The sequence below is a fragment of the Hippopotamus amphibius genome, chromosome 12 (genome assembly GCF_030028045.1).
Source record: "Hippopotamus amphibius kiboko isolate mHipAmp2 chromosome 12, mHipAmp2.hap2, whole genome shotgun sequence".
NCBI lineage: Eukaryota > Metazoa > Chordata > Mammalia > Artiodactyla > Hippopotamidae > Hippopotamus > Hippopotamus amphibius.
Window position 1 is genome coordinate 23,078,972 of NC_080197.1, and position 21,299 is coordinate 23,100,270.

The 21,299-nt window shown below is 40.7% G+C and overlaps 1 protein-coding gene across 3 annotated transcripts in view; it reads right to left on the reverse strand.

Moving 5' to 3' along the window:
• Positions 1 to 21,299, reverse strand: part of RPN2 (ribophorin II) — a 56,943-nt gene that overhangs the window by 9,221 nt on the left and 26,423 nt on the right. For all 3 annotated transcript variants that reach the window (XM_057701075.1, XM_057701074.1, XM_057701076.1), the window contains exons 7-13: positions 20,071 to 20,247; positions 18,435 to 18,553; positions 17,355 to 17,460; positions 5,988 to 6,079; positions 4,025 to 4,139; positions 1,502 to 1,696; positions 118 to 204 (exon numbers count right to left, since the gene is read on the reverse strand). In XM_057701075.1, coding sequence (XP_057557058.1) covers positions 118 to 204; positions 1,502 to 1,696; positions 4,025 to 4,139; positions 5,988 to 6,079; positions 17,355 to 17,460; positions 18,435 to 18,553; positions 20,071 to 20,247 — 891 coding nt within the window. The remainder of the gene's footprint in view (positions 1 to 117; positions 205 to 1,501; positions 1,697 to 4,024; positions 4,140 to 5,987; positions 6,080 to 17,354; positions 17,461 to 18,434; positions 18,554 to 20,070; positions 20,248 to 21,299) is intronic.

A 21,299-nucleotide genomic window follows, 5' to 3' on the forward strand; every position in this document is an offset into this window, starting at 1 on the left:
ATATAAACAGGTTAAAGCGGGAACCAGAGCCTGTGTCCAGGGTCCTGCTGCCTTTCCTCACTGTGCCCATTTCACACTTCTCCTCCATGTTTAGTGAAGAAGCCCTTTAGGATGTACCTGAATTTCCTGTTTGGGGGTGAAAAGGTTCTTGGACAGGACAGTTGATGGAGCATCTTCTTCAGGGAACCTGATGACCACATCAGCCTAAAAAAATAAAGGCAGCCATTAAAGGCACAGGGACAGAGAAGGGGTGAAACTCACCAGCAGGATAGTATCTCCTAGCTCACGTCCAGGACCATAACTAAAAAAAGCTCCAAGCAGTTCAATCACTTCTGATCCATTAGCCGGCAAATTGAGGCAGTAAAAATTTCAAGAACAAAATAAGTATTTGTTGAAAACACTTTTTAGAGCAAGAGTTCCAATTTTCTACTGGTCTGGTGAGCCCCACAGAGCTGCTTAATACAAAAATCCCAGCTGGTACTCAGGCTGTTACAGTTGCAATCAGAAACTGCTCCACATCCCTGGGAAGTGTAATTTAGTCTCAGACAAAAAAAAAAAGAAAAGAAAAAGAAAAAAAGAAATGAAAATGTGCTCTCATACAATAAACAGCCCAAAGTCCATGAGAAGAAAAGGAGCTTTGAATACAACATAAGAAAATGCAGCTGCCCCTTTGTCTTGCAAAGGGAGCCAACCACCATTCAAGGCCTGCAATTTGGCCTCTGCTACCTTTCCAACCTCACCGCCTACTGCTCTTGACCAGATTCAGGTGCTCCAGCAAAATGGATGCACTCACATCTCTCCGAAAGCACCTCGAGCTTTCCTGCAGGCCGTCCCCTAGAAATCACCCTATAGTCCCCCAGATACTGTTAGATATTTAACCCCTAGCTCAAATGCCACGTCTTTCCAGAAGCTTTCTCTCATCACACCAATCAAAAGCAAGTTATGTAAGTGAAACGCACTACGCAAACTACTAATACACCATGCAGATGTCGGTTATTAGTTTATTAGCATTTTGCACATCCTACAATTCATTATCCCACACCATCCTTAACTGGAATTGGATTTCAAATCTTAGGCCCCTCCCTGGCCCACCCTGTGAGGCCACACCATATCTCAAAGGCCAAAGCCTTTCTCTCTTATATCTATGTACCCCACCATAGTACTCTGCTATAATATGAAAACCTTCTTCTAGTACAACTTTTATAGAAATTTGCTAGAACCCACAAGGGCAAATCTATACGTCACTCATTCACTCAACACTCAGCACATCATTCATTCACTCAATCACTATTTCACCCCTACCACATGCCGGGCCATGTGCATGTCCCTAAGACCACTAACGGGGACAGCACACAGCCCCTCACCTCACAGTGTATACTTATGGGCCCTGGGTGGCATGGGCAAGGCTAGGGTAGAGAGCCCACGCCCTGGAGAGGAGCCGTCTGTGTCTGACTGCAGCACAGCCACGCTTGCCTGGGTCAAGATGCATGGAGGCACCTACCACATTCCACAGGATTGGGTTCTTCAAAGTAGCATCTCCGATGATCAAGTACAGAGTGTAGGTGCCAGACGCAGAGTCAAACTCGAGCTTTCTCTCGGAGGTATCCAGTTCAAACTTGTACACGTTCTTGCTGTCCGGCTCTGCAACAAACACCACTTCCTGGCCAGTCTTCTGGTTATGGAGGCGGACAAACGTCTGCGTGGAACAATAACGCAACCCTTCATCTGATCATTTCAAAACTCCCTCCCGGCCCAACATCAAATCAACAAGGCAGCAGGCTGTCAGCTCTTTCGTCCCCCATGGGAGCTCTGGGATCTGCCAGGTCTGCCTGAGAAAGCAGGAGCAGTGGCTGCCCCACCCCGCTTACTAGAGCAGAGATCAGAGATAACTTTTTGCTAGAATAAGAAATTTAACTTAGGGGTCTAGCCAATTCTCAATGACTTGTAGGCTGAATGCCCAGTTTGTGGATGATTTAAGCCCTTTGCTGTTGCTGTAATTTCTTCTTCCTGCCAGCCTTTTGGCCACTTTGCTGCCCAATTAACTTCTTCATCAGAGGGTGAAAAGAAGGGAAATGAGGTGGAACTGTAAGAAGCCCATTTTCAATTTCCTAGTGCCTCCAGCTAAAGATTTAGGAGAGGAGGCTTGGGGATTGATAGCAAGGCAGTGTTCTAATCGAGCAGAGCAGCCCACCATCAGAGAGAAAGCCTAGGCTCGAAGACAGACAGATTTGGTTCCACTATTTATTAGCTGAACAGGTTACTTAACCTCCTTGAGCTTTGATTTCTTCATCTTTAAGATAGAAAGATTAACTTCTACATGTGGTGTATCTATGTAAAGATTCACAATAATGTATGCAAAGCATTTAGCGCAGGACCTGCTACATACTAGCTAGTCAACAAACATTTATCATTATGACAGTACGCGTCTAATCACCTTATCCCTCCAATGGCATAAGGAACTAAGGTTTCCGCACATTAGAACTGCAGAAAAACTTAATATCCACTCAGCTTTTCTTTCAAGTGTTTCAAAGTAAAGAATTTCAACGAAGTAGGTACATTGGTTCCATTTTACAGATCATAAGGCACGGAGGATTAAATGAGTTGCCATGGTCACAGAGCCAGTGCTGGGTCCACAGAAAAAACACAAATCTCATTTGTTACTCTACACCTGGGCAACAAAGAACAACCATCGAAGTATTTAGGGAAAGAGGCCCAGAGCTGTGAAGCCTCCTGACTCCAGCAGTCTTGGCCAAGAATGGGATTTAGAAGCCTGGATGCCTGATCTTCCTCCTGTCACAGCCAAGCACAGGCAGCAGCCAGGCTCATCTGCAAGATGCCATCTCTACCTAGGAGGTCTGTAAGCCACGGTTTCTAAAACAGAATCTTGGATGAGACAAGCATTCAGTTAAAGTTACACTTCCTCACTAACTCTTGCTGCCCTAACCCCAATCCCACCAATTTTGTCTTGTAATTACTTCTCTTCATATTCTTTCTTCCCTTGTGCTGTTTCACTGGCAAATGTCATTCTGAGAAGGAGCTGGGAAATGCTAAGGGGATGAAGAGTTAGTCATGGCTAAGTGGCCTGATCAAGCTCCCTGGAGCTTGGGTGTGAAGGGGAGAGAAGCAGAGAAGGGCCAGGATGGTGGTGCTGGGGGCAGCCACTCTGGGCCTGGGCACAAGCGCAGCTGCTGCAGCTACAAGAAACAGAAAGCAAAAAGGTTTCCAAGTAAATCCACTCACCTCCATGGTCTGTTCTGAAGTTGCCTCTTGGCATGGATACAGGTTCCGCTAGCTCTTGCTAAAGTACTGCTGCAAAGCACCTAACCCAAGGCCACTAGGTCCCATGTTCTTTCCTGTCTTTCCACATTAAAGTATTTCTCTGAATTTCCCTTTACAATAGAACAGTGGATAGGGCAGGGCTCAGAGTAGTTATGCTCAATCAAGTGGGATGACAGAGGCGGGAGAGGAAGTATCTGAGAGGACAAGGGCCATATCAGATTCTCTGGGGAAAAGATGTGTGGTGAAAATCTTTTAAATGGTACTTATCATTATTTTATACATGGAAAACAAAAATGAAGCCTACTGCTTTCATAGTACGAAATAGGCACAAGTTAAAAAGTGTCAATCTTCAGATACCTACAAAATATAAAAGAAAACCTGCTTTGGCCTGAACAAAAACACACTTTGGGATCACTGCCTGTTTTCCTTTTTTAAAAATTATTTCAATATATGTTTTTTAGTCAGAAAGGAAAAAGCCTCAATCAAGTGCTAATCTGCCTTAAATACATCTTTTCTATACCAGCTAATCTCTTTAAAACAAGAGTGTATTCCAAGTTCAGGGTTACAACCAGTATGAGAGGGGCAGAGTGTCATGTGGGAGAACCCAACGGACCATCAGGGTTCGGAGTGAAGATCTGAAAGCAGGAATTCCAAATTTTCTCAACTCAGTGTGATACACCACACCAACAACTACCGTGTACATCAATGCCTCAGGCCAAAAGAACCATCTGGGCTTTTTCCTGACCTGGTGAGGGGTGAGTTCGGCACCCGTGTTCACATCCACCAGCTGGAAGAATAAAGCAAAGTTCTGGTGGCTGTCTGCGATGAATGTGCCCTTGGCTTTGGCTGGGTAAGTCACCCTGAAAGAGATATTTGTACAGTAAGTCTTCAGAGAGGATCTGCAGATCTCTGAGAACAGAGGGAAGAATACAAACTGCACTTCATTGCCTGATCTTCCCTCTCCCAACGGTATCTCCCAATTGTAACATTTTCCTGTTGTGGACAGCATGGAGAATTGTCTGTGGCTTGAGGGCAAATTGGACTGATAAAGCCAGGACTCAGAAAAGCACAGAATAAACCTTCACTGGGGTCTGGGGAAAATGCTATGTGCAGATGCTCCAGGCTTTCACTTCAAGGACCGAAGGATATCAACTCAGCCAAGTCAGGCACCAGGGGGCTCAAGTGCCCCGCTGCAGGCTCACAGGCAGGCTGGAGAGCTGGGCTGGCAAAACCACAAGGAGAAAATGAATCACAGGATCGACATTAGCAGCGTATGTGAGCAAGGTCGGGAGACCAGGAGGTAGGAGATGCAAAGGAAAGAATGGTATTAACAGATTTTCTTTTTTTTTAATGCTGCATTTTTTTCCCTGGACACTGTTTCAATTTATTTTTCTGCCTGAAATTGAGCCTTAAAAAGTCATTTTCTCAAAAGGCAGATTTGATGAGAAAACTGTTCTTTTCACAGCTATCTCCTGGGATTTTAGGTTAAGATGGCCAGGGGATAAAAAATAGGCCAAATGGTTACAGAGCTCACAACGGGTCATACTTCATGCTTAGGCTTTTTTTTTTTTTTTGGCACACGGGCTTAGTTGCTCCGCGGCATGTGGGATCTTCCTGGAGCTGGGATCGAACCCGTGACCTCTGCATTGGTAGGCAGATTCTTAACTACTGCGCCACCTAGGAAGCCCATGCTTAGGCTTTATGTTTACTCATGAGTAATACCAACTCCTCATCTATATAGAGTATTAAACTTTGCAAAGCACTCTTACAGACATTATTTCAGTGGATTCTCAACAGTACTCTCACTTCCAATGTCACTAGAAACATATCCAAGCCAGAGGCAGAAAGCCTGGCCCTTTCAACATGATTTAAAAGGAGTAAACGCTTTGCTTGGGTTCTAGTCTCTGGTTAACAACCCATCTTCAAAATGGCCTTGAGGGTCTTTGGCATCTACTGCCATCCCTGTTGAGTAAATCTGGGACCTGAACTATACCCTGAGGTCTAGATGACACCCCTACCCCCCTCACCAATAAGGATCTGGGAGAGGGCTGAGAAATCAGCTTCATAAGATGTTCTGGCCCAACTCTCATCAACTACTAATGATTACCTAGAAGTCTGTGTTAAAAAAGACGCTGAGTTCAGCAGGAAGAAATGCTGTGACTGACTAGTGATGCCCTCCACGTACTTGAGAAAGGGAATCGCAGCCCTAGCATCGGGTATCTGCCATCTCACTTCTAAGGACCTGTGAGACGTACAACTGATTTCAGACCCACTGTGAGCCAGAGAGTTGCCATGAGGCCCCTAAAGGCAAGTTCAAGACTGTGAAGATAAAGAGATGACATCAGAAAATAAATTAATACATTGCTTCCTCCACTGAGAAAATCGTGTTTTAAAAATAATTGTCATCTGAACTAAGTAATATGCTTGGTAACACAGCTGACTGATGTGGACTTACACTCTGAGGTAAGTGCCTTACCTCGTTGCAGACCGTTAATAAACAGTTTGCTCAAGGACTGATCAGAGATACAGACAACCCCCAAATCTGTCTGGATGCCAAGCAGCACCTCCAATGCAGTGCCTCTTTAATCTGGAGCACAAGCAGGGTCACTGCTGACATGGAAATGACGTCTGGAGGGGCTCGGGGCCTATGCGTGCTCCTCCCAGCTCAAGCCTGGATTCTCCCTGTGCCCAGGAGGCATCCCACCTACCGCGTGGTTTTGGGTGCAATGCTCTGATCCTTATCCACAGTGGAGAGATCGACATTTGTGATGCCAACTTCAGTGGAAATCTTGACTCTGAGCTACAGTGAAACACAGAAGAAAATCGCCAAGTCAACTGGTGAAAATACCGGGAGGAATTAACATACATATCCAAATTTTTCTCTTACTGGTAAGTAAAGGCATGAAAAAATCCTAGGACAGGCATCTTCAATGATTTTAGTAAAACTGATCCAGCCAGGTTATATTTCTATCTTTTCCATCCTGAGGCCTAAAAGTAACTCCTTGCTTCTTAGCCCTTCTTGCCTTCTCTGGCTTTGGATGAATGGTATATATTAAAAAGGCAACGAAAAGAAAAAAAGATCTTTTCATGTGTACTTTAAAATAAACAAGGGGGAAAAAAATCCATAAGTAGTAACCTTCAAATAATTTAAATCAATAAGCACTCAATTCTAATGACAGCTAATGTTCATTGGGCGTTTACTAAGTGAAAGACACTGGCTTTTTTTTTTTTTACCTTAAGAACTTTTATTGAGATACAACTGACATACAATAAACTGCATATATTTAAAGTGTACAATTTGATTTTTTTTCTTATTAGTAATGGATATATGGCAACCCCAATCTCCCAATTTATCCCACCCCAAGAACCACCCCCGCCCCCGCCCCGCTTTCCCCACTTGGTGTCCACTGGTTCCCTACATCTGTGTCTCCATTTCTGAAGACACTGGCTTTCTAAAGATGATCTCATTTAATCCTCACAACTCTAAGATAGTGCTATTTCAGATGAGGAAATTAAAGATTAGAGAGATGAAGCCATTCGCTCAAGTTCAGATAGAGTAAGAGCCACGGTTCAGGCTCAGGCATCCCGACTAAAGAGTCCATGTTCTTGGGCACCTTCCTGTCCAGTTTCCCAGCCAACATTTAACTTTGTGCCAAGCAGGAAGATCTAAGAAGCTATGTCAGTCACTGTGCCGTTCACCAAGCACTTCTGTTCTCCTTCTGAGCATATGGCAGAAGAGTACTTCCCTGTCCTCCTGGAGTCAGGTATGGCCCTGTGACTGGCTCTGGCCAGTGAAATGTGACCAGAAGGGTGTCACATCCAAGTGGAAGCTTAAGAGTCAGTGTGTGATTCTCCTTTCCTCTGACATGGACATAGACAACATATCTGCACATGGACAGTGCAGAGGGGCTCACTACTTCAGCCTGGGTCCTGGAGCAAGGGCAACGTGAAACAGAGCTTCCAGCCAACACATTAAAGATACCTTGTTTTAAGGCAAAAAAGAAACTTGGTTTAAGCCACTGAGACTTGGAGTTTGTTATAAGCATAACCAGTCTAAAAGAGGAGCTAGGCAATGCTACTAAACAAGAAATTTTTGAAAATTAGATGAAAATAAATGTAAAATTCCAAAAGAGACAGAAAACATGCTACAAGTCTATTCAGGGGACATTTTTTATTTAAAATCTAAGTTTAAATGTGCAAATTATGCAATCCCAAGGCACTTTTAATGTGTAAACATATCTGTGAGACTTCTAAATATTTGATAAGCTGGAATGTAATGTTTAAGGAAATCCTCACCAAATCCACTGGTTTATAGTCTAAGTCAGGATCAAGGAATAGAGAAAGCTGGGCAAATAACTGAAGGATAGCTTCAGCATTTTTCTAAAATGCACTATCAAGGTGTGAGAGCCTCAAATCAAGGGCAAAGAAGAAAAATTAAAAAGGGATAAAGACAGCTATCAAGCAATTCCTTTTAATAGCCTTCTCTTCTGCCTCCATAACAACTATTTTGTGACAACCACCTCAATTATCACGTTGAATAGGGGTGTTCTGCTTTGCTTAAAAAAAAAAAAAAAAGCCCTAAAAGTAAAAGATTTGTTACCAAAGGCTATAAGGATATTATTGCCTCCTACTTTTGAATACACAGCCACCTATTGGCAGAATTATACTTAGCATCACAGCTTGTCACTAAATCTAGGCAACTGGGTGAATTATGAGGGAGTGGGGACAGACAGCCTTCAAGTTGAATAAACCACCAAGGAGAGAGCTGGGATCCTCTACTTTGGCTCTTTGAGCACTCTGCTGAGCAAACAGCTTCACAACTCATACAGGGCTTGGAACAAGAGCCACCTTTGCTATTATATAGCTCAACCCAAAGAGGCACTGACAGTACTTCCATTTGAAGAAAAACTGGAGTGGAAGACTCAAGCAAAGGAGTAGCTAAAGCACTTTGATTAGCAAGACTTTTAGCAAGACACCCCACTGAGACCACTTCCCTACATCCCCTAGAGCATCTGGAGCACCTAGGTGCAGGAACAGACAGAGGTGGCAAGATCACTTCCTGTCCTAAAGGGAAGCATAAAGGCAAAAGTAAATTTTAACACACCAGGCTGCTGCTTTAATGGAGGGATGGACAAAGTGCTACGGAAACACAGCAGGAGGAACTGTGACCCAAGTCAGCCTCCAGCAGCCCTTGGTTGGGGGAGGGGAAATGTGTAGCAGGAGAGCTTAGGCAGTCCTCCAGTTTTGGGAGAGGCAGGAGTTTAGCAATACTCCATGCTATAAAAATAATCTGTTTTCATAGGTAATTACTTTGCAATCTGCATCAACATTAACTAGATGATTCCCTCTTCACTTCTGTGACTCATTCTCTTAAGTACTCACTCATTTAATCTGTAAATGTGATTTTAAAATCACCATCCCACCTAAATGTCCATAAGCAGGAGACTAGTTAAATAAATAACGGTACATATGTGTACACTCTGAATTACTATGGAGCAATTAAAAAGAACAAGGTAGGTGTCTATGGACTGATATGGAGATACTACCTCCAACTCTTGAATACCCAGCCATCTATTGGCAGAATTATATTTAACATTGCCCATCACCGAGTCCAGGCAACTGGGTGAATTATGGCAGGGGAGCATGGGCGTGGTGGGTGGGGGGAGGCCATCAAGTTGGATAGACCCCAAGGGGAAAGCTGGGAGCCTCTGCTTTGCAACAAAAGCAAAGACTACAACTGTTTATAGAATGATCGCTTTTTTGTAAATAAGAAAGGATACGCATCCATTCAAGGATAGGGGCATCCTTCTTTTTCAAAGCACACATACCTAACTGTTACTAATGGATTCCTCTAAGGAGAGGGACTGGATTGAAGGCATGAGAGAAGGCTCTTATATTTCTTTATATACCTTTTTGTACTTTGACTTTTTTTAACTACATGCGTATTTTACTCCTTTTTAAAAAAAACAGGAATTATCTGAGCAATGACATCCTGTGACAAATACTTTTCTCTTTATAAACATTTTTGTATTAAAAAAGCACCATGCAGGGACTTCCCTGGTGGTCCAGCAGATGAGACTCTGCACTTCCAATGCTGGGGACGCAGGTTGGATTTCTGGTTGGGGAACTAAGTTCCCTCATGCCACGCGGTGTGGCCAGAAAAAAAAAAAAAGTACCACCCAATAAATATGATTTAAAAGATAATCACTGTCCCTTTCAACAGATGGATAAACACAAACAGATGTTTAAAGACTTGTGTTAGGCTTCTCAGTGTATCCTAATTGTAGTGATAAGGAAGCCATCAACTTGTGGGTTTTTACTTAGAACCCTGACTATAAACTTTCAATAATAACATGGTCACTAAGGTCTGCTAATCAAGATTCAACTGTGTGTTTGTTCTGAAGACATTATAAGCATTCACAATACCGACACATGGGATAATGAAAGGGCAAACTGCAGTGAACTCAAGTCCATTGGGGTTTTGCTAAGTTACAGCTTTCTGTGTTGCACAGAAACACTGTAGGGCTCTTCTTAAATAAGGAAGAACTTACAACAAGTCCTTCTCCTCCAAAAAGCTTACTACAAATGGGTCTCTGGGAACATTTAAAAGAAAAGCATTTTTATGCTACTCTCTTAAGGCAAACTGAGAAATAGAAATCATCATAGCTTTTTTCAAAGCCCTGCTGTAAAGAGTTCAGAGTAGGACCCCTGTTGGTTAGCTGCTTCTTCCTTCAAACTAACACTGCAGGATTAGTTTTTATAATAGGAAAGGGACTTGTTTAGCCACTTTAAACAGAGCTAAGCCCGCTTTACAGTGAATCAGCTAGTCCTTCCTTTGCCTGTACCGCACGCCACATACACCTCAAAAAATGTTTTAACGCCAGGAAATGCAGTCTTTCTGCTGAGAGTAATAACCTCCCTGTTTAGCTCATTACTGTCAAAAATGATGGTGCATTAGGGGCAATTAATGCTAATGACAGCTTCTAAAACCCATGCTTCCCCTGACAGCAAGGCCAATGTCAATGAGTGCTATTACAGGCCTTCGACACCAAACCACCGTTAATGCACTCTGACCAATGTCAAGCATCTCTCAGGAGAGTAAACAGGACCTGCTGACCTACTCTGAGGCTCTAAGTGTGACTATTACTGAAATTACAAAGTAAAGTTGCATATGTGACAGAGGTTAGAGCATGCACGTGCATATAGGCATACACATACACACACACACACACACACACACACACACACACACACACACACACACACACACACACACACACACAGAGAGGCATAAAGCTTAACATAATGACGAGGAAGAGAGGAGATTTTTAACACTTACTCCATCACCGGGAAGGAAAAGGACAGCAATGGTCTCAATGGGATCTTATTACCATTGCATGAGTAATAGCTATTAGCCATTTCTGCTCTTTTGTACTTATTTAATTTTTCTAATGACCACAGAAACACTTGAACAAACACCAGATTTTTGATGCTACAAAAAGCCAAGCTGTTACAACAATCGAGACAGCATAGTGGACTGGAGGACACGAGGTTGGGAGAGGCAGGGGGTGAAGGGGAAGCTGGGACGAAGTGAGAGAGTAGCACAGACATATACATACTACCAACTGTAAAAGAGATAGCCAGCGGGAAGTTGCTGTATAACAAAGGGAGATCAACTCGATGATGGATGATGCCTTAGAGGGCCGAGACGGGGAGGGTGGGGGGGAGTCGAGGGAGGGAGGGAATATGGGGATATGTGTATAAATACAGCTGATTGACGTTGGTGTACCTCAAAAACTGGTACAAGAGTGTAAAGCAATTATATTCCAATAAAAAAAAAAGACAGCATAGTACTGGTATAAAGATAAAAATATAGATTAATGGAATAGAATTGCAAGTCTAGAAATTAACTTTATATTTATGATCAACTGATTTTTGATAAGGGTGCCAAGACAAGTCAATAGGGAAAGAACAGTCTTTCCAACAACCAGTGCTGGGACAACTGCACATCCACATGCAAAAGGAGGACGCTGAAACGCTACCTCACACCATGTACAAAAATTAACTCAAAATGGATCAGAAACCTAAATGCATGAGCTAAAATTATAGAAAGAAAAATAAAGAAATTGGACTTTATAAAAATTAAAACCTTTTTTGGTGCTTCAGAAGACAACATCAAGAAAGGGAAAAGACAACCTACAGACTGTCAGAAAACACCTGCGAATCATGTATGCAGCAAAGAATTTGTACTAAGAATATATACAGAACTCTTATAACTCAAGAATATAAAAAGACTAACAATGTAATAAGAAAAGGAAATAAGAGGTACAGATTACGAAGGAAGAAATAAAAAGACAAAGTATTTTTAATGGGGAAAAGATCTGAACAGACGTTTCTCCAAAAAATATATATAAGTGACCAATCAGCACATTAAAAGATGCTCAACATCACTAGGCATCAGAGAAATGCAAATCAAATCACAGTGAGATACCACGTCACACCCACCTCAGATGGCCAAAATGAAAAAGATAATAAATAACAGGAGTTGGTAAGGATGCAGAGAAATTAGAACCCTCATACATTGCTGGAATGTAAAATGGAGCAGCTTCTTTGAGAAACAGTTTGTCAGTTCCTCAAAAAGCTAAATGTAGAGTTATCATACAACTCAATGCCATTCCTAGGCATAACCCTAAAAGAACTGAAAACTGGTGTTCAAACAAAAACCTGTACATGACTGTTAATAGCAATATTATTTACAACACCCAGCATGTGGAAATAACCCAAAAGTCCATCAACTGATGAATGGATAAACAAAATGTGATATATCCACACAATTGAATATTATTTAGCCATAAAAGGGAATCAAGTACTGATACACACTACAACATGAATGAAACTTAAAAATACTATGCTAAGTTAAAAACACAAAAGGCTACATATTGTATTATTCCAGTTATATGAAATGTACCAAACAGGCAAACCATAGAGTCAAAAAGTAGATGAGTAGTTGCCAGGACTGGGAGGAGGATATATTCCTGCAGAATAAGGAGTGTCTACAAATAAACAGGGGGTTACTCTTCCAGGTGATAAAAATGCTCTGGAATTAGATGGTGGCGGTCACTGCACAACTCTGTAGGTACACTAAAGATGCTGAATTATATACTTTTAATGGATAATTTTATGGTATGTGAATTACATATATCCTCAATAAAGCTGTTATTTGAAAGAAAAAAAAGAAAGCTACTTTGTGTGTAGAGTAAAAGGCTCATCCCTAGAAGATGAATTACCATAGTTCTAAGGGCCCTGGAATATGGGAAAACATCTTTAATCTTTAGACCACTCCATCCTTTTCTTCTTTTAAGTTGTCTGAGATGGAACCAAGCACTGAAAAAATAAGATCTGGTCTCTGCCCAAAAGGAGCACCCAGCCCAATGAAAGAGCAATACTTATAAGCAAACAATGGTAATACAATGCAATAAGAACAATTACAGATGGTGTAAAATACTATGGCAACAAAAATAAACCAAGTAGACTGAAGCCCTAAATATAAGGGGAAAAAAAACCTTTAAAACTGTTAGAAGAAAATATCAGAGAATATCTTTTTGATCGTAGAGCAGTGTAGAATTTTCTAAAGAAGACACAAAAAGTACAAAAAATTTAGGGAAAAAAAGACTTTTAAATTAGGCTTCATTGAAATTAACTTCCGTGCATCAAAAGACACCACAAAGTAACACTGAGGAACAATGTCTGATGCTTATAACTAAGAATTTACTCATCTATATAACTCTAGAATATATGTAGCTCCTAGAAATCAATAGTAGAAGACTAACAAAGAAAAAGACAAAAGATATATGACAATTCACAGAATAACAAATCTAAATGGATAATAAACACAAGGAAAGATGCTCAATATCACTAACAACCAAAGAAAAACATTAAAACAACAAGATAACGTTTCATATCCATGAGATTATCAAAACTACCAAATACTGGCAAGAATATGAAGAAAAGAGCAATTTGGCAAAACCTAATAAAGATGGAAGGTCAGCATACCCTACAATCCCACAACTTCATTCTAGATAAATAAAATGTACTAAGATGTTCACAGCACCACTGTCTGTAATAGTGAAAGTCTAAACGTTCAACAACAGGAAATGAATTAATAAATCTGAGGCATTCATAAAAGGAAGACAATTTTAAGAAAATCATTCATATTTATGTATATAGCTCTAGTTCTACATGTACAAATACAGCTAATTGTCATAAATTAATTTTCAGTGAAAACAAACTGCAAGAGGATACATACAGTACCATGAAGCTTATAAATTTTGGGAAGATGCAAATCGATACAATATATTACTTAAAAACATATGTAGCAGAAATATAAAAACTGGCATTGGAACATACACCTCAAATCTGGGGAAAGAGGGAAGAAAAAGTGATGAATATACAGAGAGCTTAAATTCAATCTACAGGGCTTTATTTCTCACCAAAATAAAACAAAGGAGAAAATATAGCAAAATGTTAGGGTTTGAGGGAGATGAGTGGTCGGCAGGTACATGACAATTATTATATTATTCTCTTCTTTTCTATATATTTGAAATAGTCCATACTAAAAAATAAAACAAAAATAAAATTCTGTGGGAGCACTGATGAAGGAGCAACATTTGAACTAGACCTTACAGGACAAGTAGTTCAGCAAGGGAGGAAACAAGAGAAGTCCAAAGGCATGTGCACCTAAGGTGTATATGAGGATGAGTATATGGTCCACAGCAGCTAGAGCTGAGGAATGGGGATGCAGCCACAATGAAGGATGCACATGTGCCTTGTAGAAGACCTTCTAAAGCTACAATGAGGAGTCTAGACCTTACTCACAGGCAATAAGGAACCAAAGAAATGTTTAACCAGGGCAACAATGTGACTTCATCATTCTAGTGGTGTTTATGGTGCTTATTAAATGGAAGGGGCAGAGACTGAAGACAATGAAACTCGCTGGAAATTACCTATCTACCTACCTAGGATCTACCCGAATAGGAAAACTGGGACTGAAGAACAAAGGACTCATGCAAAAGACATTCAAAGGTGGAATCAACAGGACCTGGTGACTGACCAGAAGTCAGAAGTGGAAAGAAAGGAAGAGTTAAAAATGACTGCGATGTGTGGGTATGGCACTTAAACTGCATACATTGTTATCAAGATTGTATCCGTAGAAGGAAGGAGGTTTCAGGCAAAAAAAAAGAAAAAAGTTTGCCTTTCAATGAATTCAGCTGCAAATAATAAGGCCTTTTAATGAAGGAAAGTAAAATTGAAGAATCTCGATTTTAAAGGTTCAAGGCACACACTACAATAATTTCTATCCAAATCTTGTGTTAGTGAATGGACTAGGATCAGATGTCTCCTGCCCAAAAAAGTCAGATGCGAGGCAGAGAAAAGCCAAAGAGACTAGAGTTCCAGAAAATAGCCTCCTTTCTGCCAAACTTTTAAGTGTTTAATCCACCTATGTTAAGTAACACCCCACTTTTGAAAAGGTCAAACTTTATAGCTGCCTTGTCCTTTCATTAAAAGAAAGTGGGGACTTCCTAGGTGGCGCAGTGGTTAAGAATCCACCTGCCAATGCAGGGGACATGGGTTTGATCCCTGCCCCAGGAAGATAACACACGCTGCAGAGCAACTAAGCCCGTGTGCCACAACTGTTGATCCAGAGCTCTAGAGCCCATGAGCCACAACTCTTGAGCCCGTGCACTGCAACTACTGAAGCCCACATGCCTAGAGCCCATGCTCTGCACCAAGAGAAGCCACTGCAATGAGGAGTCTGTGCACCACAAAGAAGAGTAGCCCCTGCTCACTGCAACTAGAGAAAGCCCATGTGCAGCAACAAAGACCCAATGCAGCCAATAAATAAATAATTTATATATATATATGTGTGTGTGTGTGTGTGTGTGTGTGTATATATATATATATATATATATAGAAAGTGACATAGGGGCCAATCTGAGGAACTCTCTAAAGGCCAAATCTGGGATAATATGAGTGGGGGGAGAAAAAAAAAGACAGTAATGGAGTATAACCTGTAGAGTAAAATAAGTAGCCATGAATCCAAAGTATCATAAATAATTGAATAACTAAATGCAGGGGGAGGAGACGGCTTTTTCTTACAGTAGAATTCTAACTAATAAATGTAGAAGGAATAAAAGAAAGAGAAAAATCACCTCTTGGCAAACACCACATTAATAATTCTTACAGGCAAGATCATCAGGGTATTTGCAGAGTCTCAAAATACCACTCCACCAGATACTTAATTACAAAGCAGAAAAACAGCAACTTTGCAATGGAGAAACCTAGCAGACACCACTTCAGCCAAGTGATCAACGTTAATATCACCAACAATGAGACATATCAACAGCATATACTTCCTAATAGGATGCACTGAGAAGGAGCATCACTTCTGGTGTATTCTTGCCAAAAGTGCATGACCTGAATTAATTATGAGGAAACATCAGACAAACCCAAAGTGAGGGACATTCTACAAACTAACTGGCCAGTACGCTTCAAAAATATCATGGTCACAAAAGACAAACTATCCTAAATTGGAGGAGGGTAAAGGGTCATGACAGCTAAAGGAATATGTGATCCCAGGTTGAATCCGGGACTAGAAAAGGGACATAAGTAAGATACCTAGTGGAATATGAATTAAGTCTATACAAATTAGTATTGTATCATTGTTAATTTCCTCACATTGACAATTATATTATAGCCACATAAAATGTTAACATTTGGGGAAGCTGGTTAAAAGGTATACAGGAATTCTTCATACTATCTTTGCAACTTAAGATTGAAATTATTTCAAAATGAAAAAGTTTAATTAAAAAAGACAAATGAGTGGAAAATGACATTTGAATAGTGAAGAAAATAGTTGTCACAAACAGTATATATTTATTCAGGAAAGGCACTGTACCACTTCAAGTCCCCCTGACCCAACAGAATGCATTACAATGTGGTCAAGTAGATGCAACAAAGACATAGTGGCAGAAATACTGAGAAATGACAGCTGTAAGGACAAAGTAATATTATAAAAAGGCCAGGGCTGGAGCTGCACACAGTTCTGCAGCCTCAAAGCTAGCTCAATATTCACCAAGGCACGCTGACTAAACCAGCATTGTGCAGGGGACCACCCAAGTACAGATAAGCTGGAGGTTCTGGACAAGGTTACTCTACCCCTCTGAGCCTTATCTGTGAAAGGAGAACTCCACGCATCTGTTAGGATTCTTGTTAGAATAAAATAATACAAGCAAGAGCATAGAGAACTGTGCTGCTCATGTCACAGGCTTTTAATAAAGGGTTCACACTGATGATCCTAAGCCAGAATAAGAAAGGTTAAACCGTATCTCATAGTGTAAGAAAGCAGGAAAAAAGTGTAATTCATCTTAAATAAACTTCTATCCAAAAAGGTTAAAATGAAAGCCCCAGTGCCTGAAGGGGCAAACTTCAATTCGCTTGGCAAACCACTAATGTGAAATACCTCATTCCCCCAAAGCATCAGATATATGAGGCATAGCTTTCCATCCTTAAAACCACTTGGATCTTCAACACAACTAGAGTCAGCTAAATATCTGAAACACAGTTCACTAAGAAGGAGACCAATTTTCTTCTATATTTTACCCAGACAGCCTCACTGTGGTGCTACAGGTCACTTGATGCTTTTAGTCCCCTAATTAGCATCAAGCACTTTTCTAAATCAAGGCCGACCACAGAAAATATCTTAAGAATATTTATATCTCAGTGGAATTCTGGGAGATTTTAATTTTTTTCTACTTCCTAAATTTTATGTAAGATAGTAATGTTAAATTATGATGGAAAATGAATAATTTACAAATAAAAGAAAACTTGCTATGATGATCAAGTTCTTCGCTAAGTCTGTCAAACAGCATAGTTCAAACCTACCCCTCTCTTAACATATTCACATTAACTTGGTCGTAAGTGAAGTCAATATACCAGTTGATTAATGCCGTGTGCCTACTTGGTCATTTCCTTGGGTATATTAACATGGCAAAGGGGATGACAAGAAAAGCACTTACCTCTACAGTATTTGCAATATAACGGTCGTCACCTTCAACTTTGACAGAGAAGTCATAATAACCACTGGAAAATTTGACATTCACGAAGTTTAGCTCAAAAACATCCCTGTCAAGAATGACAGCGGGGTTAAGCAAGAACTCCCATAGGAAAGTCATGGATGTAACAAACGGGCTACAAAGTGAGGCATTCCTTGAGATAGTCCAGGGCTGTACCACTTCACTTTTCGACTTCCCACCCGCCTTGGGCCTCCTCCTGCTCAATCACAAATTATAATGGGGGTCAAACTTCAAAATGATCTAAAATGACCTCCTTTTTCAAGTCTCCAAAGTCTTCTTTTCCTTTCTTCCCCCCGCTCAGCTCCTAAAAGTCCCACCTCCTTTGGGTACGTCTTCCACAATTAAATGCAAAACAAATAAGTCTACAGTAGGATACAATTACATGAAAAAAAAAAAAAAGAGTAGAAATGTTCAAAGAGGTTGGTGTAAGGTAGTATAATTGTAGGTAATTTTCTGTATTATTTCTACTTTCCTGTGCTTTGTGAATTTCCTAAAAAGGGCATATCTTACTTTTAATTTCACTTAAAAATATTAATAATTTTTATTTTAAAAGGGAAAAAAAGGTAGAGAATTCTTAACTCTAACTACCCATCGCAAAATCCCCAACGTCATTTACCATTCTACTGCTCATTTGTAAAAATGATTTTGCTTTTTAATTTCACATATCGCCTACGTATCTTTAGGACTGTGTAAGAAATGCACTCTCTCTAAAACTCAAAGTTCCCAATCTCATTAACTTACTAATTTAACACTTTTAACAATGTTTCACATAAAAACTGACCCTTAATTTTTAAAAAAATGTACATAATAACATAGCCATTGCAGATAAGACTATAGAAGAATATTAAGCCTACGGGGGAAATGTTCACGACATATTGTTATAAATAAAGCATAATCCTAAATTTAGGTAAATTTGGTTTTATGATCTTGGTAATAACCACGTTAATTTGGGTTATGTCGGCTGCAGGCTAATTTTCCAAAACAAGTATATTGGCACCCTGCAGAGATGTGCTCAGGACTTACCCCACAGGGGTGAAAGATGTCTTCTGGAGGACTGTGGCTCTGGAAGCAACGGATTTAGCATGTTCTAGTTTAACAGTGGCCTGAGTCAGAGGCTGGGACAGAACATTGGTGACCTGCAACTGGAAATAAATTTTAAAATTATCTGTAGCAACAAAAGCTGAGGGCGTACAGATTTTGCTTCTTGGGTGGTGCTTTATTCATAGAGAGCAAGCTCTGCCAGGGAAGAACCATCTCGTTTTAAGAAACTGTTACTGACCTTTGTATACTATCTATGGGAGGTCAAATACAGGAAAACACAGTTAGTTTGGGAATGGGACAGATGATAGAAAGTTAGAGGTGGGGAAGATCTTTAAGATGATCTTACCCAATGATCTCATTTTTCAGATGAGAAAACCAGAGCCCAGGGAAAGAAAATGGCTCCAGATCACACAGTTCACGTTTCCTTCTGTCTGATCCCCTGATCTATCCACTCTATTAGTCTACTACAATACCTTTTAAAAAAAATCATTAGCAAGAAAAATTACTTTAGGACGGTATGGGCAATGGGACTATGGATAACATTAATAACACTCATTTGCTGAAAGTCGACTATTTGCCATATACCAGGCTAGGCCCTTATACATATCCTTCCACCAACTGTCTGAAACACACAGAGATAGCATAATCTCTATTTTACAGACGAAGAAACTGAGGCCACAAGAGGTTATGGGCCTACCAAGGGCCACATGGCTAAAGACTCAAACCCCAGCCCATCTAGCTTCAAAAGCCATTATTTTTTTTCTATTTTGCTCTCTTAGCTCCCCCTGACTCATGGTAAACTATGTTAATCAAGTTAGTTCTCACCCCAGTCTTTGCTGAGGGGACGTGACTTGTAAGCAGGGAGAGAAGAGGCAACTTTGGAGTATGGAGCACTTCTTCAGGAGAGCTTCTAAGGGCTCCAAAGCAGAAGAACTGATGGGACAGATGGATCTGTCTTATGTAGAACCCGTGTGTTTAAACATAAATAAAATGCTAATTTCCTCTAAAGATTTTAGCTTCTCATTGGTTTCCAAACAACAGCAACAAACATCTCCTTTGAATGGAAAACTAAGCATGGGCATTTTGCTCTATTCAGAGAGTTAACACACAAAAACCTTCCGTGCTTACCGCTGAGCGAGAGGGATGGCTACGCTAAGAAGAGGCAGGAAGATACACTGCTGGCTCCAAGGATGATGAGATCTGATATTGATTTTAACAACTATAAGTAGCAGAATTACCTGGGAATTTCTAAAGCTGTCTTAAAATAATGTATATAGAAAGTTTGGGTACTAGAAAACACATTTTAGAAGTAAGACTTCTCTATACATCTGGACTTATGAATCCAGAAATGCAATTTTCTAGCACTTAATTTATTGAAAGCCATTCTATTTAAAATACTCTAGATGGTAATTCCCTGGCGGTCCAGTGGTTAGGACTCCGCACTTTCGCTTGAAGGACTCTGTGACTAGTTCACCCAGTGGCCCTCTCCATTGGCTCTTCATTTAAGGGGTCTGTCCTCATGGGGGTTACAATCGGCTGTGTACAGCCTCTGGATTTCTGGAAGCCTTACACTGGAAATGGCAATCAGAGCAGCACAGTGGGGGCCTGGAAGTCATACCCGCAGGATAGCCTGTTCCTGAGTGTAGGAAGGAGAGCCCTCGGGCACAACCACAACGGGCACATGGAAGCGATTCTGGGAGAGCGCAGCAGCAGCAGAGGCCACACTGAAGGCTTCTGAGAGTGACTCAAAGTTCTTCTTACTAAAGATGGCATTCATTAGCTGGATGACCTGATCCTGAAAGAAAAGGGAAACAAAGCATGAGATCTTCCTCAGTCAGGCAGGTGGGACAGCCACCTCTCCCTCTCTACCCGGCTCAAGTCATTCCTTATCTGTTTCTAGGTGTTCACCTGGAAGGTCTTTTAGCCATTAACCCGAATTGGTAGGGGTGGGGGAAGCAAATATTCTCCATTTAAGTGTGAAACTTGAACTTGGTTGGTTTTTTCCATCTCCTAATACAAACTGAAATTCTTGCATTTATTTGTCAACCATTTATGGATGCTTACTTTACAAATGCAAGGTACTTCTGGATAACTACTGACATATGAAAGTATATTATAAAACACCTACAGCAGTACCCACTTGTTCCATGCCTGTAGGTGCCAGGCACTGTAACAGGTGCTTTATAAGCATTAACTCAGATCTTGACAAAAATCCTGAAAAGACTGATATCAATCCTTTCCAAGTAAGGAAACTGAGGCTAAAGGAAGTTAAATAACTCCTACAAGTCATGACAGAAAGAAAAGAAGAATGACCAAAAGTCACATGTAGGTCTGTTCGTCTCCAAAGTTCTCCCACAATAAACTATGTCCCTTCCTGATTCCCCTCGTCCTCCCAGCCAAGCTCCCTTCCTTCCCAACCCACCTCTGAGCAGTGTGCTGGGGCTAAGCTGGTGTTTACAAGACCAAACTTCACAGCCAAAATGTACATTAGAAAGAAACTAAAATAACTCTCCATTAAGAACTAATGGGCTGCTTAGAGGAGAAAACCGAAAGCAATTTTTTAAAAAAGTAGAACCTAAAAGGCATTATTAAAATTCTAGAGGTTGTTTGCTTAAGAGGAAGCATTTTCCACTTCAATCAGTTTTGTTTTTTAAAATCTACCATCTAACAAAAGAGCTCTCTTGTTCCCGACAGTGTTATCCACAGTCGACATGAAATAATTTTCTTTAATTGTACCAATTACATTTTCCATCACTAAGCTGCTGACATGTTAAAATGGGGGACGGTCCTCCAGAATGCTTATGTCAAAAGCAGTGACAGCAAAATTATCCCAGCCAAATACCTGGT